Here is a 17,497-nt window from a genome sequence, read left to right on the forward strand (position 1 = left end):
TTAGTTTTTTTTTTTTTTTTTGGGTTATTTTGGTTTGCATGGGTGTGGTTAATTAATTAGCGTGTTCTTCTGATCTTCTACTTCTTCTCGTTATTACAATCAATGTACCAAGATTTTGGATTTTCTCTGATGACAAGAGATATATGATCTTATGGCTTGAATTGGGTTTTTCTTATGAGTGTTACATTATATTCATCATATAATACTTTCCATGCATATATATATATCAGAATTTGAAGACAATTTAGAATGATGACATTTTGTAGTTTACATTATGCTTTGTTCAGTAGGAAAAAAAGTACTAGTTCAGTATGAGAGCGAGGTTGTTAGCAGAACCAAAAAAAAAAATTTTAAAAAAAAAAAGGAAGGAAATCTTTTTCGTGAAGAGGGGTACCTTACATAAATTCCTTAAATAGAAATAAATTGAATAATATTTGCAATGTTATTTATTCAGGCAGCTTGGAAATATATATACAATATATATATAGCAAAAAAAAAAAAAAAAAAAAAAAAAAGTTGGAAGTAAAAATGGTTGTAATGTAGTGGGGTTTGTTGAAAGAGAATGGGATTAGACATCATCATCATCATATATGTAATGGTGATGTAGGTGAATTTGTTCATAAAAAATGTGTCATATATTTAATATATTTTGTAACACTCATAATATATACAGTAGTATTTATTCAAATAAAAACATTATGATATGTATGGTTTTTGTAAGATGCTTATGTAAGCTACCAAATTGTCTCACTAAGGTTGTGTTATATCAGAAGAAACTAGTGTGCTGAAATGGATAGAGGCAGATGTCATTTTATAACTAGTACTGTGGTAGTTTTCTTGGTGGTCTCCCCACCCCCCCTTCTTCTATCTTTCTCAATATATCTTTCTCTCTTTTGTTCCTTTGATTTGTTTTATGTCTTTGATTTTGTCTTTGGTTGTGTTTGGATCTTACTTTTGGAATGTAGTTGTGGATGATTAGTAGAATATATATGTATATAATATACTTCTATTTGGATGATAGGAGGTGGTTAGGGCTATGGATGCATACTTTACTTCTTAATATTTAACAATTAATTAAACCCGGCCTTATTTTATTCGCTTTTAAAGATAATAACTTGTAAATATACTACTCCATAATTTTGTTCATAAATTTAAGTTTACATCAATAGAAATAAGTTATTTGCAATCAACAAAAATATGGTGTTAAAAGTTGTAATAATCAATGAATAAGTATTAATATGTGAAATCGGTTTTATTAAGTAAAAATAATATTAATATATGTAAAAAATAAAAAAAAAATAAAAACAAAAAAAGGGTTTTTCTAATCTATGCCCCCCAAGTTCTTCAGTTTCCAAGCTATACCCATGATTTTTCAAAGTTATAAGATGTGTCCTCCACCTCATGATATTTTATCAACAATACTCTTTGACAGCCATATCCGTTAACGAAAGTTAAGTTATTTTATCAATAATGGTGTCGTGGCATTATTAATTTGACACGTGTCGCGTTCTAATTGGTTTAACACTTTAAAAAAAATTCAAAATCAAAAAATAAAATAATAAAAAAAAAAGTTATTGTTAATGTCAAAGGTTATTACTAATAAAAATTAGTGAGGTTGAGGGCACAGCTTAGATGTTTGAAAAGGCATGGGCACAGCTTAGAAACCGAAAAAGTTTGGGGGCATAATTTAGAAAAACCCAAAAAAAATCAACAAATAATTAGTGATGAGATCAACATTGAAATTGGAAAAAAAAAAAAAAATGATTATTACTAAAGAAAATGTGGTAAGCGACAATCCATCATCAACGTCTTAGGTTTAACACAAGCATTATGATGAGTCGAAGATCGTGCGAGGGTTGCATTTTAAGAAATTAAATTGCAAATGGTACAGAGACAACATGCTCATATGTTTATCATAAATATTTTAAATGATTAAATCAATCAGAGGCTCGATGTCATGGAGCATGGTTGGATCAGTTGGGTCATGCTAAGGTCCAGCGTCCAGCCTACCAAATTGCCTATTGGTCCAACCCGAGCATTATGACCTTAAACTAGTCAACATGTTGATGGAAGACAAATTCAATAAAGATTTTACATTTATCATGATTTTTATTTATACCTTATCCACCTATACTATCGAATGAAGTTTCATTCCATAACCAATGTTTTTGCATAATGTTTTTATTCAAAAATCAGTTTGTGGAGTTACACACAGAAAGCCATTTTGAAGTTAAATCAGTTTATAATCGTATTTTCATCTGACTCATAGCGGTCCACGTGTTGCTTAATTAGGCCTAGGTTTAAATATCTCAAGTTGAAAGTAAATTGAATAGTGATACAACCACATTATGTTGTACATTTGATAAAGAGGTCATCATAGCTACAGAAAGTGATCGGTAAATGGTTGACCAAGTGATTATAACATGTCTCATGTCTCTAATGAATCGTGAAATGTGGAGGCCAACATCAACAACTTATAATTATTATTGCCAAAGTTGCTATTAAGTTTTTAAGTGGTCGTTGATTTTTGGCCACCAATGCTGACGTCAGTGTTCAACCATTTCAGTTTTTACTCTTTAAATATATACCTCGGTAGTTAAATATGATTACAGTTCAGGCCCATTACTTAGCCCAAGTAGCTTGATATGGGCTTTTTTAAGTCAGTCCATGAACACACCCTTGTGATCTTGGGCTTTTCTTACTTGCTCCTCTTTTTTACCAGAAAGTGCAGAATGCTGAAATGGCATATTCTTAGATGCATATTTGTGCACCTAAAATAGATATAACACCCGTTAAACGCAACTTCTAGTGTATGAAACACAATTTACCTCTTTCTTCTTTAGTTAATTGTTCACACTGTAATTCTTCTTTTCTTTTTAATTTTTTTTCCTTTTTTTTCAAATTCTCTCTCTTCTTTTTTTATTCCTATAATAATTTTGATCAAAATTTCTCTGATTTCTATACTTTCACTTTTATAAACTTTCTCTCTCCTCTGTTTTTTTCTATTTTTATCTTTCATTGATTAAACTTTCTCTCTCCTCAATTTTTTCTATTTTTATCTTCCATTGATTTCGTGAAATTGAAATGATGAATTTGATTGTTATATTCCCGAAGAGATCAATGCAAGTTAGTTTCTATGAATTTGCTATGATAGATATCAATTAGATTGATGAATATGAGATTAATTTGGGATGAATTTGATTATTAATTCAATTGTTGAATCTATGATGAATGTCATTTGAGTATGTGAATATTAGGTTTAATTTGTAATCGATATTGCAGAAATTATGATCGATGAATTTGTGATGAATTATTGAATTGCTGCATCTTAAATTTGTTTGTTATTATGATTTTTGATTTTTTTAATTAAGTTGCTAATATTTGTGTATAATTTTTGGAAAAAAAAAATAAACAAGATGTACTCTAAAAGTGAACATTTAGTACACTAAATGATCATTTAGTACACTAAAAATGAACATTTAGTACATAAAAAATTAAAACATACATGTTATAAGTTAAAAATATGAACATATGCATTACAATTGTGAATATATGTATTTTAGAAAATGAACATACGTATTCAAAATATGAACAAATACATTGGTTCCCTAAAAGTGAACACATGCATTAAAAAATATATGAACATATGCATTTAAGAAAGCAAACATAAGCATTCAAAATAAGAACATATGCATTGTCCATGAAAGTGAACATATGCATTTCAAAAAGTGACACATATCACATATGCATAAAAAAAATATGAACATATACATTTCAAAAAGTGAACATAAACATTCAAAATATGAACATATTTTATAAACATTACTTCATAATACTTAAAAATATTTATCATATGAACAACAAAATTTATATTGTGAATATTTCAAAACATTCTATGAACATGTGGTATCCAAATAATGAACATGCACTAACATAGGCTAAACTATGGCTTGCCCCTCGTCTCCACCGGAAGAAAAAAAAAACCCTATATAGGCTAAACGATATTTTTTTTTTAAATATGGTGGTTGAGAAGTGACGGTTTTTCTGTAAAATTTCAAAATATTTTATGAACATAAGGTATTTAAATTACTTAGAGGAGAGAGAATGAACTTTGTTAGAGAGATAAAATCACATGGAAAAGAAATTGAATTTAGAAATTTAATTTTGAAATGATTAAGCAATTTTTTTTTTCAAAAAAAAATTATTTTAAAAAAATTATGGCAGCTGGAAAGGGTGAAGGTTTTTTGTGTAAAATTTGTGTGGGTGGGCTGCATTTTTGTTTGGGACACGTTTGCAATTGGGCTTCTCTAATGGGTTGGTGTTGCATCTATTGTAGCTGCACAAGGGTGCAGCTTAGACCAATTTGTATTGGAATGTGTGTTAATTCATTAAATGGCCCACCTAAAGGGCTGTGATTTAACATTTCTTAAGCTCATTCACGCAATCAGTCTAATTACTTTTCACTATTGCTCATTTGCTCAATCATCAAGTGATGAGGGTAAGAATATTTTTAGGTGTCTACAACCAGTAGTAATACCAACAATAGTATTTGTAATAAAACGTGATATCAATAGCATAAGAATTGGTAATAGCAATTTTATTTTTTTATTTTTTTTTCTAAAAAGAGAAAAAGATATAGCTATATTTTGGCCCTATTCTTTTGACAACAATATTTTTTTTGGTGTTTTGAAAAAAAAGTATGATATAGCTAGACTTTGGCCCTATTCTTTTGAGTTGTTGTAGTTGCTCTGCTTTGTTGAGTATTAATAATCTGTTCTCCTCTGCTGACACCTGCTCTGCTCTACTCTGTAACACTTGCTCTGCACTGCTGAAATCTGATCTGCTTAGAAACTCAAAAGAACATGGCCTTATTATGAAAGTTCAACTGATAGACAATTCTTGTATTAAGCTTGTTTGAACAACTCATTGTCTCTAGAGTCATTGCGTCACTCCATAATGATGAGCTACTTGTTAATTCGCCCACAAATGTGGTTATTGTTTTGTCATATTTAATTATTACACGTCCTGCTATTACTATCATAGAAGATTATAGAAAATAGGAAATGAGAAAGTAGAGAGAAGATCTTATTTTCTGTAAAATGTAGAAATGATTCTTACAACTCTAATAATGAGAGGAGAACACTATTTATACATGAGTTAGTTACAACAACAAACTAAGTTAATAAAATAATAAATCTAATACCCCCCCTTCAAGCTCGACAATGATCTAATAGTCCAAGCATGGAACTCAGTAAGTTGTGCTGAGCTGAACACAAAGATTTTGTGAGAAGAAACATGAGCAGTTTGCAAGAAGCCTTCTTCAACTTTGTTTTCTAACATAATGCATATCCCTCTTCAAATCTTTTGGGATTTTGAGCAAGATTTTCTGCTCAGGTATTATCACAATAAAGTGTAATAGGCAACAGAACTTGAACTTTCAAATCTTCAAGTAACCCATGAATCCATATATATACCAATTCACTTGCTATCATAGACATGCTTCTATACTCTGCTTCTGCTCATGGTTTGCTTACAGAACGTTACTTCTTTGTCTTCCAAGATACTAAATTAGATCCAATAAAAACAAAATACGCACTTAGTGTCTTGCTAAATCTGCATCACTGTAAGCTTGTACTGTCAAGTCTGAGTCTGCAAAGTACCATAAACCTGAGTTCATAGGTACTTTATCACATGTAAAGCAACCCTAAGATGTGGAATTCTTGGAGCATGCATCAATTGGCTCAAATGTTGTACTGCATAAGAGAGATCATGTCTTGTAATTCCCAAGTATAACAGTCTCCCAACCGATCGTCTGTATGTGTGGCTCACCATCTTCAGTTGATAACTTGAGACCTATTGACATAAGAGTAGAAACAGGAATACACTCTTCTATAATGAATATTGTTTGGACAATTTATATCATGTATAATGTTTATTTACTTATTTACCCTCATTAATGTTGGTTGCCTCTTTTTTTTATTTTTATTTTTATTTTTTTAAATTCTTAAAAATAATATGCTAAACACCTAATTTTTTTTCTAACATATTTTCCCTTATTAATGTTGGCAACAACTATATAGGTGACATAAGGTCAAATCGAATGTGCTCTTCGCACATGGCTAGCTATAGCACACGTGATGTGCGCGTTAACTGCCCTATTAATTCCTAAAAGTTCAACTCACTTCTTGTTTTGAGATGTTTTAAAAAAACCGGCTCATTTTTACTTTATTTTAGTTTTTGCAAACCTCTTTGTCACATTACTCTTTTGATCCAACTATATTTATGATCTCTCTCATTGTTTAATGCACACATCAGGTGCATATAAAGCTACGTATATATGTAAGGAGAAGCCAAAAAGTCGCTTTATAGGACCAAAACCCATCATGGGTCAACTTAACTCGATTATATTGAAAAATCTCTCTAAAAATAAAAGATAAGATAAAGAAATCTCCATCTCCAATCTGACTCTATTCAACTCCGTACCACTAGGCACTAGTTATCAGTCTTATAATCTTATCACATGTCCACTGCTCAAGTCCAACATATAAAGGCACGTTTTCAAAATTCAAAACACACGGAAATGACATTGATGAGTACAGTATTATGGAAACAATAATTAGCCATTAAAAACCCAAATAAAAAGTACAATAATAATAGTGTGAATGAAAAACCTACTCCGTAGTAGAATCACGCTAGAAATCCACCACATTTGAATTAGCTTTTCAAGTACAAAAGACATTGAAGCGCATTCATCATCATCTTCATCGCTCAACTCTTTCATCATCATGTCTGGGTAATCTTTCTCTCTCTTTTCTGGGTGTTAAATTTAAAGACTTTATTTTTATTTTCTCATAATCATAGTACTATTTATTCCCATTTATTGTTGTAATTTATCTTGTATGCTTGATTTTTTGCTAACTGTTCATTTTTTTGGCCCTATTTGGTGGATGCATCATTGTTTAAATCTGCCAAGTCCAATTGAATAGAAATAGAAGCAGGCATTAAGATTATTAAATGGGTTTTTATGCTGTTGATCATGTTATAAATTTGAAAATTTTCTAATTTAAGTACTTTTATTTGGGCTTTTTTTTAAATAAATTATTTATTCGTTTGGGAGGGGGCGAGATGATGCCAGTAGCTTGCCAGATAATTTCCAATTGGTGCTTAGTTGTGAAATTTTTTTTTTATTAATGCTCAATTTCAAGCAGGAAGCAGCCAATACTATGATAATCTTTGTATTGGTTGACTTGAAGTGGGTTAGGAGAAGTTTGCTGTTTAAAATTCTGATATTGGTTACTTGTTTGATCGGTGACATTGATTTGTGGTTATGATGATGAATTTGTATGTGATACTGTGAAGAAATCATGATGCATGTATCCATAGCACTTGTTGGGTTGACACCAAATATCATGGGAAGTTAAATTCCTTGGAAGTGGTAGTTTGGTAAAGGGTGGAGTTAGTCGGTTGCCAAAATCATGGGAAGTTACACTTTAAAGGAAGTTCTACTTTCCACTAAGGGTTCGTTCTTCACTTGATTGTTTCTTATTTGATCTTATTTTAACTTACCCAAATTATTTAACCTTATTTTAATTGTATATTGAACTTGGATAGCCCTTATTAATAGTTATCAGAACTTATTTCTTAAACTTATCTAATGTGAACTTATTTTTCGAAGGAAGTACAAACCTAGATCCCCTAGATTAGTGAAACTTCCCATGGGAAGTGTGTATATATATATATATATATATATATATTTTCTTAACCAAACATTCAAACAACAATTAGCAATTTCTATAAAATGAAAATACATGGAAGCTACATGTTCAGTCAAACAAGCACATTAAATTTTTTGCCCATCCTCAATTACATTTGGAGATGTTTTGTTTTGACATGGAAAGAAAACCAGACAAACTCAACTAATACCTATAACATGGCATTACAGGAGGAAACTGATAAAACATGGGAGGTTGTTGTGGCCAAGATTCACCATGAAATCAAATGCTTGGTTAGCCTTTTTAAAGCAATGTGCTTTCAGATAGGTATTAAAACAATGGTAGATTTTTGGTGACATTAGATGGATTTGCTAACACATATCTAGAACTTCAGTGGTTATGTAGTTGATCATGAGGAGAAGGGCCCCTTTAATACCTTTCTGACCAACTGACCAAGGTTTCAACTTCAAGGGTGTTAGGGTCCCAAGCTTTATTCAAGGACCCTAGGCAGTAATGGGACCGAGCTATCACAAATTCACAATTGAGTTTGAAATCTTCTAGTGAATGTATGTGTGAGTTGGGTTGGGGGGGGGGGGGGGGGATGGGGGGGAGAGGAAGTAATCCATTTAATCTTGAATAATATCTTTGGGAGCCTAATGGGAATTTAGAAATAATATGCAAAGAGCATGGATTGTCTATATCCAAATGTTTGTCTCTTAGCAAGAGCTACTGCTCTTAGAGCAGAAAGTAACACTATATTTGAATCCTTACTGATCTTTGTGCTTCTGAATTAATCTACTCCCATACCCAACAACAAACCCCCCCCCCCAGGTTCCCCGTAAGATAGAATAAAGTAACATGCTTTATATCTCTCTTTTTCTTTCTATGTGTCACCCATTGTCGCTTTTGCTGAATTGGGATCTGATTTTATCTCTTTACTGCTTCCATGATCTGTGGTTTTGTAAATCATAACTGGTTCTGAAGTACATCTTATTACATTTCCTGGGTAGTATATCATTACAGTTGTATTTCCTTTTGGACTTTTGGTCTACTTGTTTCCATGTGGGTAATTATTAACACATGCAACTATGTTAGTCCTGCCTGAGATTGGGTAGAACTTTACTAGCTATGATACTGTGCTAAGGACAAGGGGTGGGGGAACCTATATCTGTTGCTTCTAAAATTCCTTTGTGTGTTTTGATATGGTTGAAGGAATCTGCAATCAGAATAGAATGGAATCGAATCATAGGGAAAGGATAATGATAACCATTACTTTTATGGATTGTTTGGTATTGCAATGGACTCAAATGAGAGAGAAAGCTGGGTAAATGTTACCATTCCCTTCAAACTAAACATCCTATAACGAAAATGCTTTAGTGATTCTGTTATTATCCAAACACGTTCTTACTGTAACAGATGAATGTCACATTCCAGAGACAGGCTAAAATCATTTTTTTTTTTTTTTTTAATTTTATTTGTGACATTTAGTACACTGGTATTGTCAATTGGTAGATCTGGATTATATTCTCTATTCTGTGATATTTAGTAGATTGATGGTTGAGTACATTTTTTTCTATGGTTAAATTGTGTGCTTCATCAGAGCTCACTTTATAGTGTCTAACAACAAAGGATGGTAGAAGGACCGATTTAGAACAATTAGTCTTCTAGTTAGCCCAAAAGGTTGCAAATTTTGACAGCCTGTTTGGTTGCCGGTAATAAATTGCGATAATGGATTGAATTTTAAGTGTACTTTAGTATGGAAAGCAACCTATAATCTCCATGGGAACACAATCTCATCCCCCAAACTTGTGCTTTCTTCATGTTTTTTCATTACCACTTGGGAGGTGGTATTAGATGGAAATGGAAATTCATGAAGGGACATACAATTAAGGGGTTATCTTGAATGATCTTGGGAATGAACATTCATTTTCTTTTCACATTTAAATGCAAATTAATTCCCATTACTGCATTGCCATTGTTTATAACTGGTTACCAAATGAACTGAGAATGGTTTGAAAATTGTGTATGACTCACCAAGGCTTATTATGGTTTTACTAGTAATATTTCATTGATTTGAAACCTTGTGTCATACATTGGTGTAATTGTGTATGGTATTATCTGGCTATGTTGGTCTTTCATAAACATCAAATAAAAGCTGTATTGTTGTATGCATATTGGATGCTTTGCCATCCCTGGATGATGTTATGGTGGAAAGAATCAGCTTGAGGTTCCTTACTGTAAAATCCTCATGAAGTGGGCATGCGTTGTAATCCTGGCTTTACAAGTTCTAATTATTTGAACATTGCAGACGTTCATGGCTGGTAGACGGCAACAGATTTGCAACCAAAATAAAGTGTGCATCTGGAAGCTGTGATGTAGAAAATATTAAGTGGAAAAGTAACCCAACTAGATCGTGCCCCAGATGCGAGCATACTATTGACAACAAGGATGTACTACATTCTACCTTTACATTTTTTGTTTTAAATTGCTTTCATGGCATTACTGCTAGATATGAAATCACTATTTTAAAATACATATCCTGTAATACTTTTGGTGGGCGAAGATGCATACTACATTCTCAGTTATATCTAATTTTTTTGTTTGAGCTTTTTCCACCATTTACCATAAACTATGGGGCTAGCTACATGTATGAGGCTTTGCATATCTGCTTGGCATGAAAGATCTTTTGTTTCTGCCTCTTTCTGTAGTTTCATATGCTTTAGTTTTGTGTTGCATTCTCATGCTGACAAGTGTTTGTGAAATTTTGTATTCGTTAAGAAATGAGAATTTTTATTTGTTCCTTTATTATTTTGGTATGTAGCTTTACATGTATGAATTGCAAGTTAAAAAATTACATATGAGATTGAACTTGGGTTCTGCAGAAAATCTTTGTAGGATATGGCCCTTGTATCCCCAATTGAGTTTGCTTTTATGTTTCATTTCATTAGTATATACTCCCTCAGTCCCTTAATTTTTGCTCCACTTTCCTTTTTGTGGTTTTCCTATTATTTTGCTCCATTCTATTCATAGCTATAGGGACCACTATTTTCCTCTCACAAACAATGTTTTGGACCCACCATTATTCTCTCTCATCAACTTTACCCAACCAAAAATTAATAAAGTGAATATGCACCTATGGGGCAAAAATAAGGGGACGGAGGGAGTAGTATGTAAGACATGTAGTTCGTGCAAGTTTTCAGAGTGAATTTTGATTTATGCCACACTCAAAAGTGTGTTTCATGGCAACTCTTGTGGGTTGTGTAACACTTGGTTTGTACTTTGTGCCCCTGTAACTTAAACATTGCTACAAGTTATGGTGTCAACTTATATTGAAGTGTCCCTCCTCCCACCTTTCCATCACTCCTAAACAGTGGCTCAACCATTGCCCTCTCTCATTTGTGCTTTGGCAGTCATAAAGTCCTCGTCATATGAGTAAAATGTTGTGTGAAGAGGGCATAAGCTTTGAGTCTCACAACACAGCTCTAAAAAGACATATTTTCTTTCATCTCCCTGCCTGGTTCGCTCTTCACCCAGTCTTACAACATGTATCTTGAAAGAAACCCATGTTTTTCTTTGTTTCACCCCCCTGGCTTTCTAGCCCTTCACCCAGTCTCCAGTGAGAAGAACAGATTCTGAAAAGAAAATGGATGATGTATCTCATTTTCAGATAAATTGAGGTAATATCTGGAGGGCCTCATTTGGTAGGCCTCCTTTCATTCTGTCTCCTCAATGTGATTTCTGCTTGAGTATACTGAAATATGAGAAAGAGGCTTTTTTTACTCAACATTGCAGTATCTCTTGCTTGCTATCATAGTACATATGTGTCTTCTTCAAATAATTGCAAACCTTTGAAATCCCGTGATATTCATCTAAATTTCTGCTCAGATCTTTTCACTTCAAAAGATCGTATGGGTTCTATCTTTACTCAGTGACTGGGATTTCTCTCTCAGTTTTTTTATTTTTATTTTTATTTTTATTTTTTTACTCACACCTTTACACCCTTTAATGCTTCCATTTAAACTAGTTTAGTTGTATATCAGAATAATCTAGAATGTTTGAGGAATTATTGTGACAGTTTGGGGTAAAATTGTGTTTAAAGAAGAGTGTGATAATTTGGCATTAACTCTTCCTTTATTTGATGGGGAAACAGGTAGATAAGTTTGGTTTTGCTAGTCTATCTATGTACAATTTGAAGGCAGAGAGGGGATCATACTAGGAAGGTGGTTGTTACTAGTAAGTGGTGGTGGGGGCATTTAGGGAATTGGATTAATGAAGGAGAATAAGTTGTGCAAATGAAGAGGTGGGGAGGTGGCTATTCGTATAGGGTGACTGAAGCATTGCTGCCATATCAGAGCATTATAATGGGCTAGACAATAGAAGGTTCCGTGCTTATACTCTTTAGTATTTTGGAGAATGACAGAAAACCATAGGTTTTTTTTTTTTTTTTTTTTTTTAATGAAGCTTTCCTAGATTAGATTCAAGTGTTCTAAAGAAATGTAAATCTTTATGTATTGGTGAAAAGGATCATTCCTTGGTTTATCAGCACCTCTCGTCCTCTCAGACTCTGTTCTCTTGCCATTGCCTCTGAGCCCCTCTTAGCGAGGTCTGATCTGTGCCTAATATCATGAAGAATAGATGTTATAACTCCATAACTTTTGGCCATCTGCAACCTTTGCAGTTAGCACCAACATGACACATCTATTTAGATAATATACTACAGCCTGAAGTATAAAGACTGTTATGTTATATATTCTCCATCCAACCTCGGTTTGATGACCTGTGTTTTATCTCTTCCCATCCCAGTGAAGCTTTTAGTTTACACTATGCTAGTTTTGTCAACTGATGATCAAAGACCATGCTTTGTTAATTCTACTTTGTTTTGTCCTCCATAAATCAGATATTACTAGTAGCCCACATGAACAGAAACACATTGAACTGAACAAATTATATGAAGCTAAGAATTAAAAATGTTGAACATTCACAAAATTCAATGTCTATTTGAACTAGGATCAAAGGTTCATTGTTCCTTATTTATTGAGTAGTAATGTATTAAATTGCAATAGCTCATTAAACTGCCTGCATATTTTGCTTGTCAGTGACTTAACTTGTAACTTGTTATCCCCCCTTTTGAAATTTTGTGTATAGATAAGCCTGTAACCTCATGATGATTTGTGTAATTTAGTCTGTTCTTGGACTTTATTCTACTTTTTATATTAGCTTTTTACAGATTGAACATGCCTTTTCATTTTTCTTGATCTCAGGTTGTTCAGGAGTGGCCAGGATTACCAAGAGGTGTAAAATTTGATCCCACTGACCAGGAGATAATCCAGCATTTAATTGCAAAATCTGGCATTGGAAACGAGAAACCACATCCTTTTATTGATGAGTTCATCCCTACTGTTGATGAAGAGGATGGGATATGTTACACTCATCCTAAGAATCTCCCAGGTTAGTTGCAACTTATAAATTGTAATACCTTCTTGGATTCTGCAAGTTAATTTACTATAGATAATAATTGATAATGAAGGTGTAAAGCAAGACGGAAATGCAACTCACTTCTTTCATAGAGCTATCAAGGCTTACAGTACGGGTACACGAAAGCGTCGAAAAATTCATGGTGATGATTTAGGTGATGTTCGTTGGCATAAGACTGGCCGGACAAAGCCAGTTAATGTTAATGGGGAGCAAAAGGGATGCAAGAAAATCATGGTTTTGTATGTCACTGCAAAAGGTGGCAAGGCAGAGAAAACAAGTTGGGTCATGCATCAATATCACCTAGGTACAGAGGAGGATGAGAAAGATGGAGCATATGTGATTTCAAAAGTCTTCTATCAGCAGCAACAGCAGCAGCAGGTGAAACAAAGTGACAAGACTGTAGGGTATATCTCTGATGTGGTAGATGACATAGTTCCAAAAGTAGATCCTGTTACTCCTGAGCCTCCTCGAAATGAAATGCGACTTCACTCAAAAAATCAGACCTTAGCCATTTGCGGCAATTCTAGTGCCCAGGTAGTGTTTAATATCTTCCTTTCTGGCAATCTATGCCATCTTATGCAATCTTGTCAATGTTGTACATCTGATAATATTTTACTTGTGCGATAGATGCTTTTCTGATATTGCAGGTCATCATAATTTACAAGTAAACTGCCACATTTTGTAGTATCTACGTCTATTAGCTCTTACATTGTCATTTTTTCTATATTTTCATAACACCATTGGTACTGTGATGGTATAGCTGTGGATCTAGCTCCCTCAGCTTTATATATTAAACACTCAGAGAATGCTGAGTCAAGAAGTTACAATTTCTAAGCTAAAATTTTTTTGAAGCAGTCTTGTGCAAAATTGAGCAGTTACTGTAAGCAGCACAATATAATTGACACGATTCTATATTATATATTCTGGAAGTGTAAGACATATATTGCTACTGAGATGTGTCACCAACTGTTTTATGTGATTTGTATAGTTATACAGTGATCGCTTAGTTGGCTGCTTACAGCTTTGCCATACCATGATTCAGCTCCAAATTTGCTTTTCTGTTGTGTATTTATTATCATGCTTCAAAGAAGACTGCATTGATAATTTGATATTATCATCACTTTGCAGGAATGTGACATGGGATTTGTTGATGAAATGCAACAACATGAAATAACCATATCATCAAGTCTTAATGATACCACCAAAGAAGATTGCGCTGATATCTCTTCAGAGGATCCAGTTGGCGAACACGATGACAACCAGGTTGGGGAAGAAAAGTGGTGGGACAGCGAGTCACAGTATCTGCTGAACTCCCAGCAACTTGTGGAAGGGCTCTCTCTCTGTGATGAGCTTCTTCAAAGCCAGTCTCCGAACAGAGATGAAAGTGCAGATGATGTAAGGAAGAGATCTGTTCTTTCTTCAGAGTATGCTCGTTTGGGACCTGAAGATCTAAAGAAGGATCTGGAGGAGTGCCAGAATTTGGAACTTGATCCTGCAAACATAGATTTAGATACACCACCTGATTTCAGATTAAGCCAGCTGGTAATTTTGGGCCATGATCTTTTTCCTGTTTGATTCTAACATTAGTTTATATGATAATATTAGTCTCTTATAATATCTTTTGGTTTGACTTTATAGGAATTTGGTTCACAAGATAGCTTTAGTGCTTGGGGATTAGGCAAGATGACTGACTAAAGATGGAGGTGCCATTATGTTCGAGCAACCTTTTGATTTATCTCTATGACGGGCATGGTTTTATAAATTTCTAGGTAACATCTGATGCAGCTTTTATTTTGTAAACCTTTGATTAAGCTGCTTATTTTAGCTGACCAAATGTATAGTTGTCCTCTTTCTTTAATCTTTGTGATTAGCTGACATTCACTTCCTTACCTATTGATAACAAGGGTGGATTAACAGCACCTTATCGTGTGCTTCATCCTGTTTTTGTGAATGTGATGATATTATGTAAGGAACTGAGATTGCTTCCATGATTTAAACACAAATTTATGGTAATTTTCTATTTTGCCAAAAACATTCAAATGTGAGCGTGCTAATCTATGTTACTCGGACACTTTCATTTACCTCACGTGTCCGTGTCGACACGACACGTGTCGGACACCGACACCGACACTTGGACACTTCATTTTTAACTAAAAACACAACTTTTTTCAAGAAAATGGGCGAGTCCGATGCTTGGACACCCATGTCTAATTTGACACTTCATCCAAGTCCAAGTAACATAGGTGCTAATGTTACCTGACAAAGGACTATAGTGTCAGCCATGGCCATGGGTTATCCAGCTGTCTTATTCTGTTTTATTTTTTTATTTATTTTTTTAATGATGTCTATCCAAGATTAAATGTCAAAGAGTGTTGAGGATTCGACACAGGTACTAGAAATGAAGGGTGCTAGCATATAGTGTGCACGAATCTCTCAAAAGGGTTTGGTGATAATATCTGTACAAGGTTTTCCTTTTTCTTTGTATTGCAGCTGATGAAGTATATGGTATAACATGATTGGTTTTAGTAGTTTGTAAATGTAGCCTTTCTTTTACATACGATTTACATCAGATTTCCGAGGCAGACCCCTCAGAAATTGCTGGCTAAGCCTATCTTTCCGTGATATGATATTATTGGAAGTAGAGGTCGGATCTTGGTGAGGCAGGTGGGTCATAACTCGGAACAGTAGTAGTTGTACTGTTCTGAGTTGCAGAAACATTGAGGAACTTAGGATGTTGTAACAAAGTAACTCTCTTTTAATGGCATGAATGCTTTGTTTTTGGAGGATGTTGTGGTCACCTATCCACGTTGCTTGTGGAACGACAGGAAATCCGTTTCTATTTGGCAATTGGAAAGACAACTCGGATTTTGTCAGAATTAGATTTGCACAGCATTTTCCTGTCTCAGAATGATTGGTCCTGTCACATTTAGTGCTTGTCATTTTAATTATTAGTAGGGATTATTTAGGTTGTGTTCTTTTCATCCTTTAGAAATTTAATTAAGACTCGTGTCAAACAAAATAAAATCGTGTCACAGTTGATACCTCTAGTCTTTTTATTTAGAATTAATAGTCTTTTGCCCTTCGTAGCAATTAACTTGTATGAACTTATTAAACTTTTTATTTAAGGTGAATAGACCACACTGTTACTGCAACTAGCAAAGTATTTTTTTTGACTTCATGACACTGCTTTCCTGGTTACTCGCTAGTACTCTAGTGTCCCACTTCCTCGTAATTACTTAATCTATCTCTTCTACCTTCTTCGCTCACCTCTAACAAAACTTAATGGTGGTGGTTTGACTAGAAACTCATGTCGTAGTCTCAGCTTTAAACCGTTAATTGAATATTAGATCGAGTCAATATTGGTTGTGCTTATTGACTCGAGTCAGCATTTGAATCATCAGGTCTAATGTAGTAATTCAAGTTAAGTTGGGCACAAGTCATATAAGACTGGATTTAGTAACTCCATCAATGCATGTGAAAACAAAATTTATCCATATTTTTTTCTATAGAGTATCCACATTTTTTTTCTATAGAGCGACAAAAGACGAGAGTGAAAACAAAATTTACAATCATAAGTTTCACTAAAATAGTTTTCCAAAAAATATCAATGTTTTATGTATCCAATATTATTGAAAGAGGTAAAATGTACAAGGAAAATATGTGGAAGGAACAGCATTGGGCTCTTGAATATTGTGGTATTAATATAAAGTTGTAAACCCATAAGCCACATCACAAGGCCCACACTCATTTCTCAGGTTTTAATTTTTAAAACATTTTTCAAGGTTCTATACTTCTATTATACAATTTTTTTAAAAAAAAAATAAAAAAGAAATTAAAGTAATTTTTTTCGGAGGTGTTTGTTTGAGAGATGTTTGACTAGTGACTAGTTTAAACATCTAAGAGTATCTTCAATGATAAGATACAAGACATTTCATCTTGTTTTGCTCGTAAAATAATTTTCGAATTTTAATGCTCTCAAGGCATAAAATTTACAATGATCGGTTACAATACCTTGTAACTTGCATGCAACATATAATAAATTCTTTATTTTAAATTTAAATTTTAATTAATGCTAGCTATGTATCTTATTTGAGCGGGTTCCTTTTTACATCTAAATGTATTTTTCCCGCAAATTTTAAGATGCATCATGGTGCACATAGAAATAGGTGCACTACGCTTATACTTTTGAACATTTAGTAAAAAAATCTAAACAATTGCAAATTTTAAACATGTAGTAAAAACATCTGAACATCGAAAATTTTGAACATTTAGTTAAAAAATCTGAACAATCGCAATGCATCACGCCTATA

The 17,497-nt window shown here is 33.4% G+C and overlaps 1 protein-coding gene across 1 annotated transcript; it reads left to right on the forward strand.

Moving 5' to 3' along the window:
• The first annotated feature begins 6,628 nt into the window (after window positions 1–6,628).
• On the forward strand, window positions 6,629–15,190 carry LOC145563669 (SUPPRESSOR OF GAMMA RESPONSE 1-like). Its single transcript, XM_081624102.1, has 6 exons — window positions 6,629–6,793; window positions 10,021–10,162; window positions 12,974–13,160; window positions 13,240–13,721; window positions 14,316–14,729; window positions 14,826–15,190. Exons 1-6 carry the CDS (start codon window positions 6,786–6,788, stop codon window positions 14,880–14,882), a joined length of 1,290 nt encoding a protein of 429 aa, XP_081480228.1. The 5' UTR covers window positions 6,629–6,785; the 3' UTR covers window positions 14,883–15,190.
• Window positions 15,191–17,497: the final 2,307 nt, after the last annotated feature.

Source organism: Chenopodium album, chromosome 10 (genome assembly GCF_948465745.1).
Source record: "Chenopodium album chromosome 10, dcCheAlbu1.1, whole genome shotgun sequence".
Lineage (NCBI taxonomy): Eukaryota > Viridiplantae > Streptophyta > Magnoliopsida > Caryophyllales > Amaranthaceae > Chenopodium > Chenopodium album.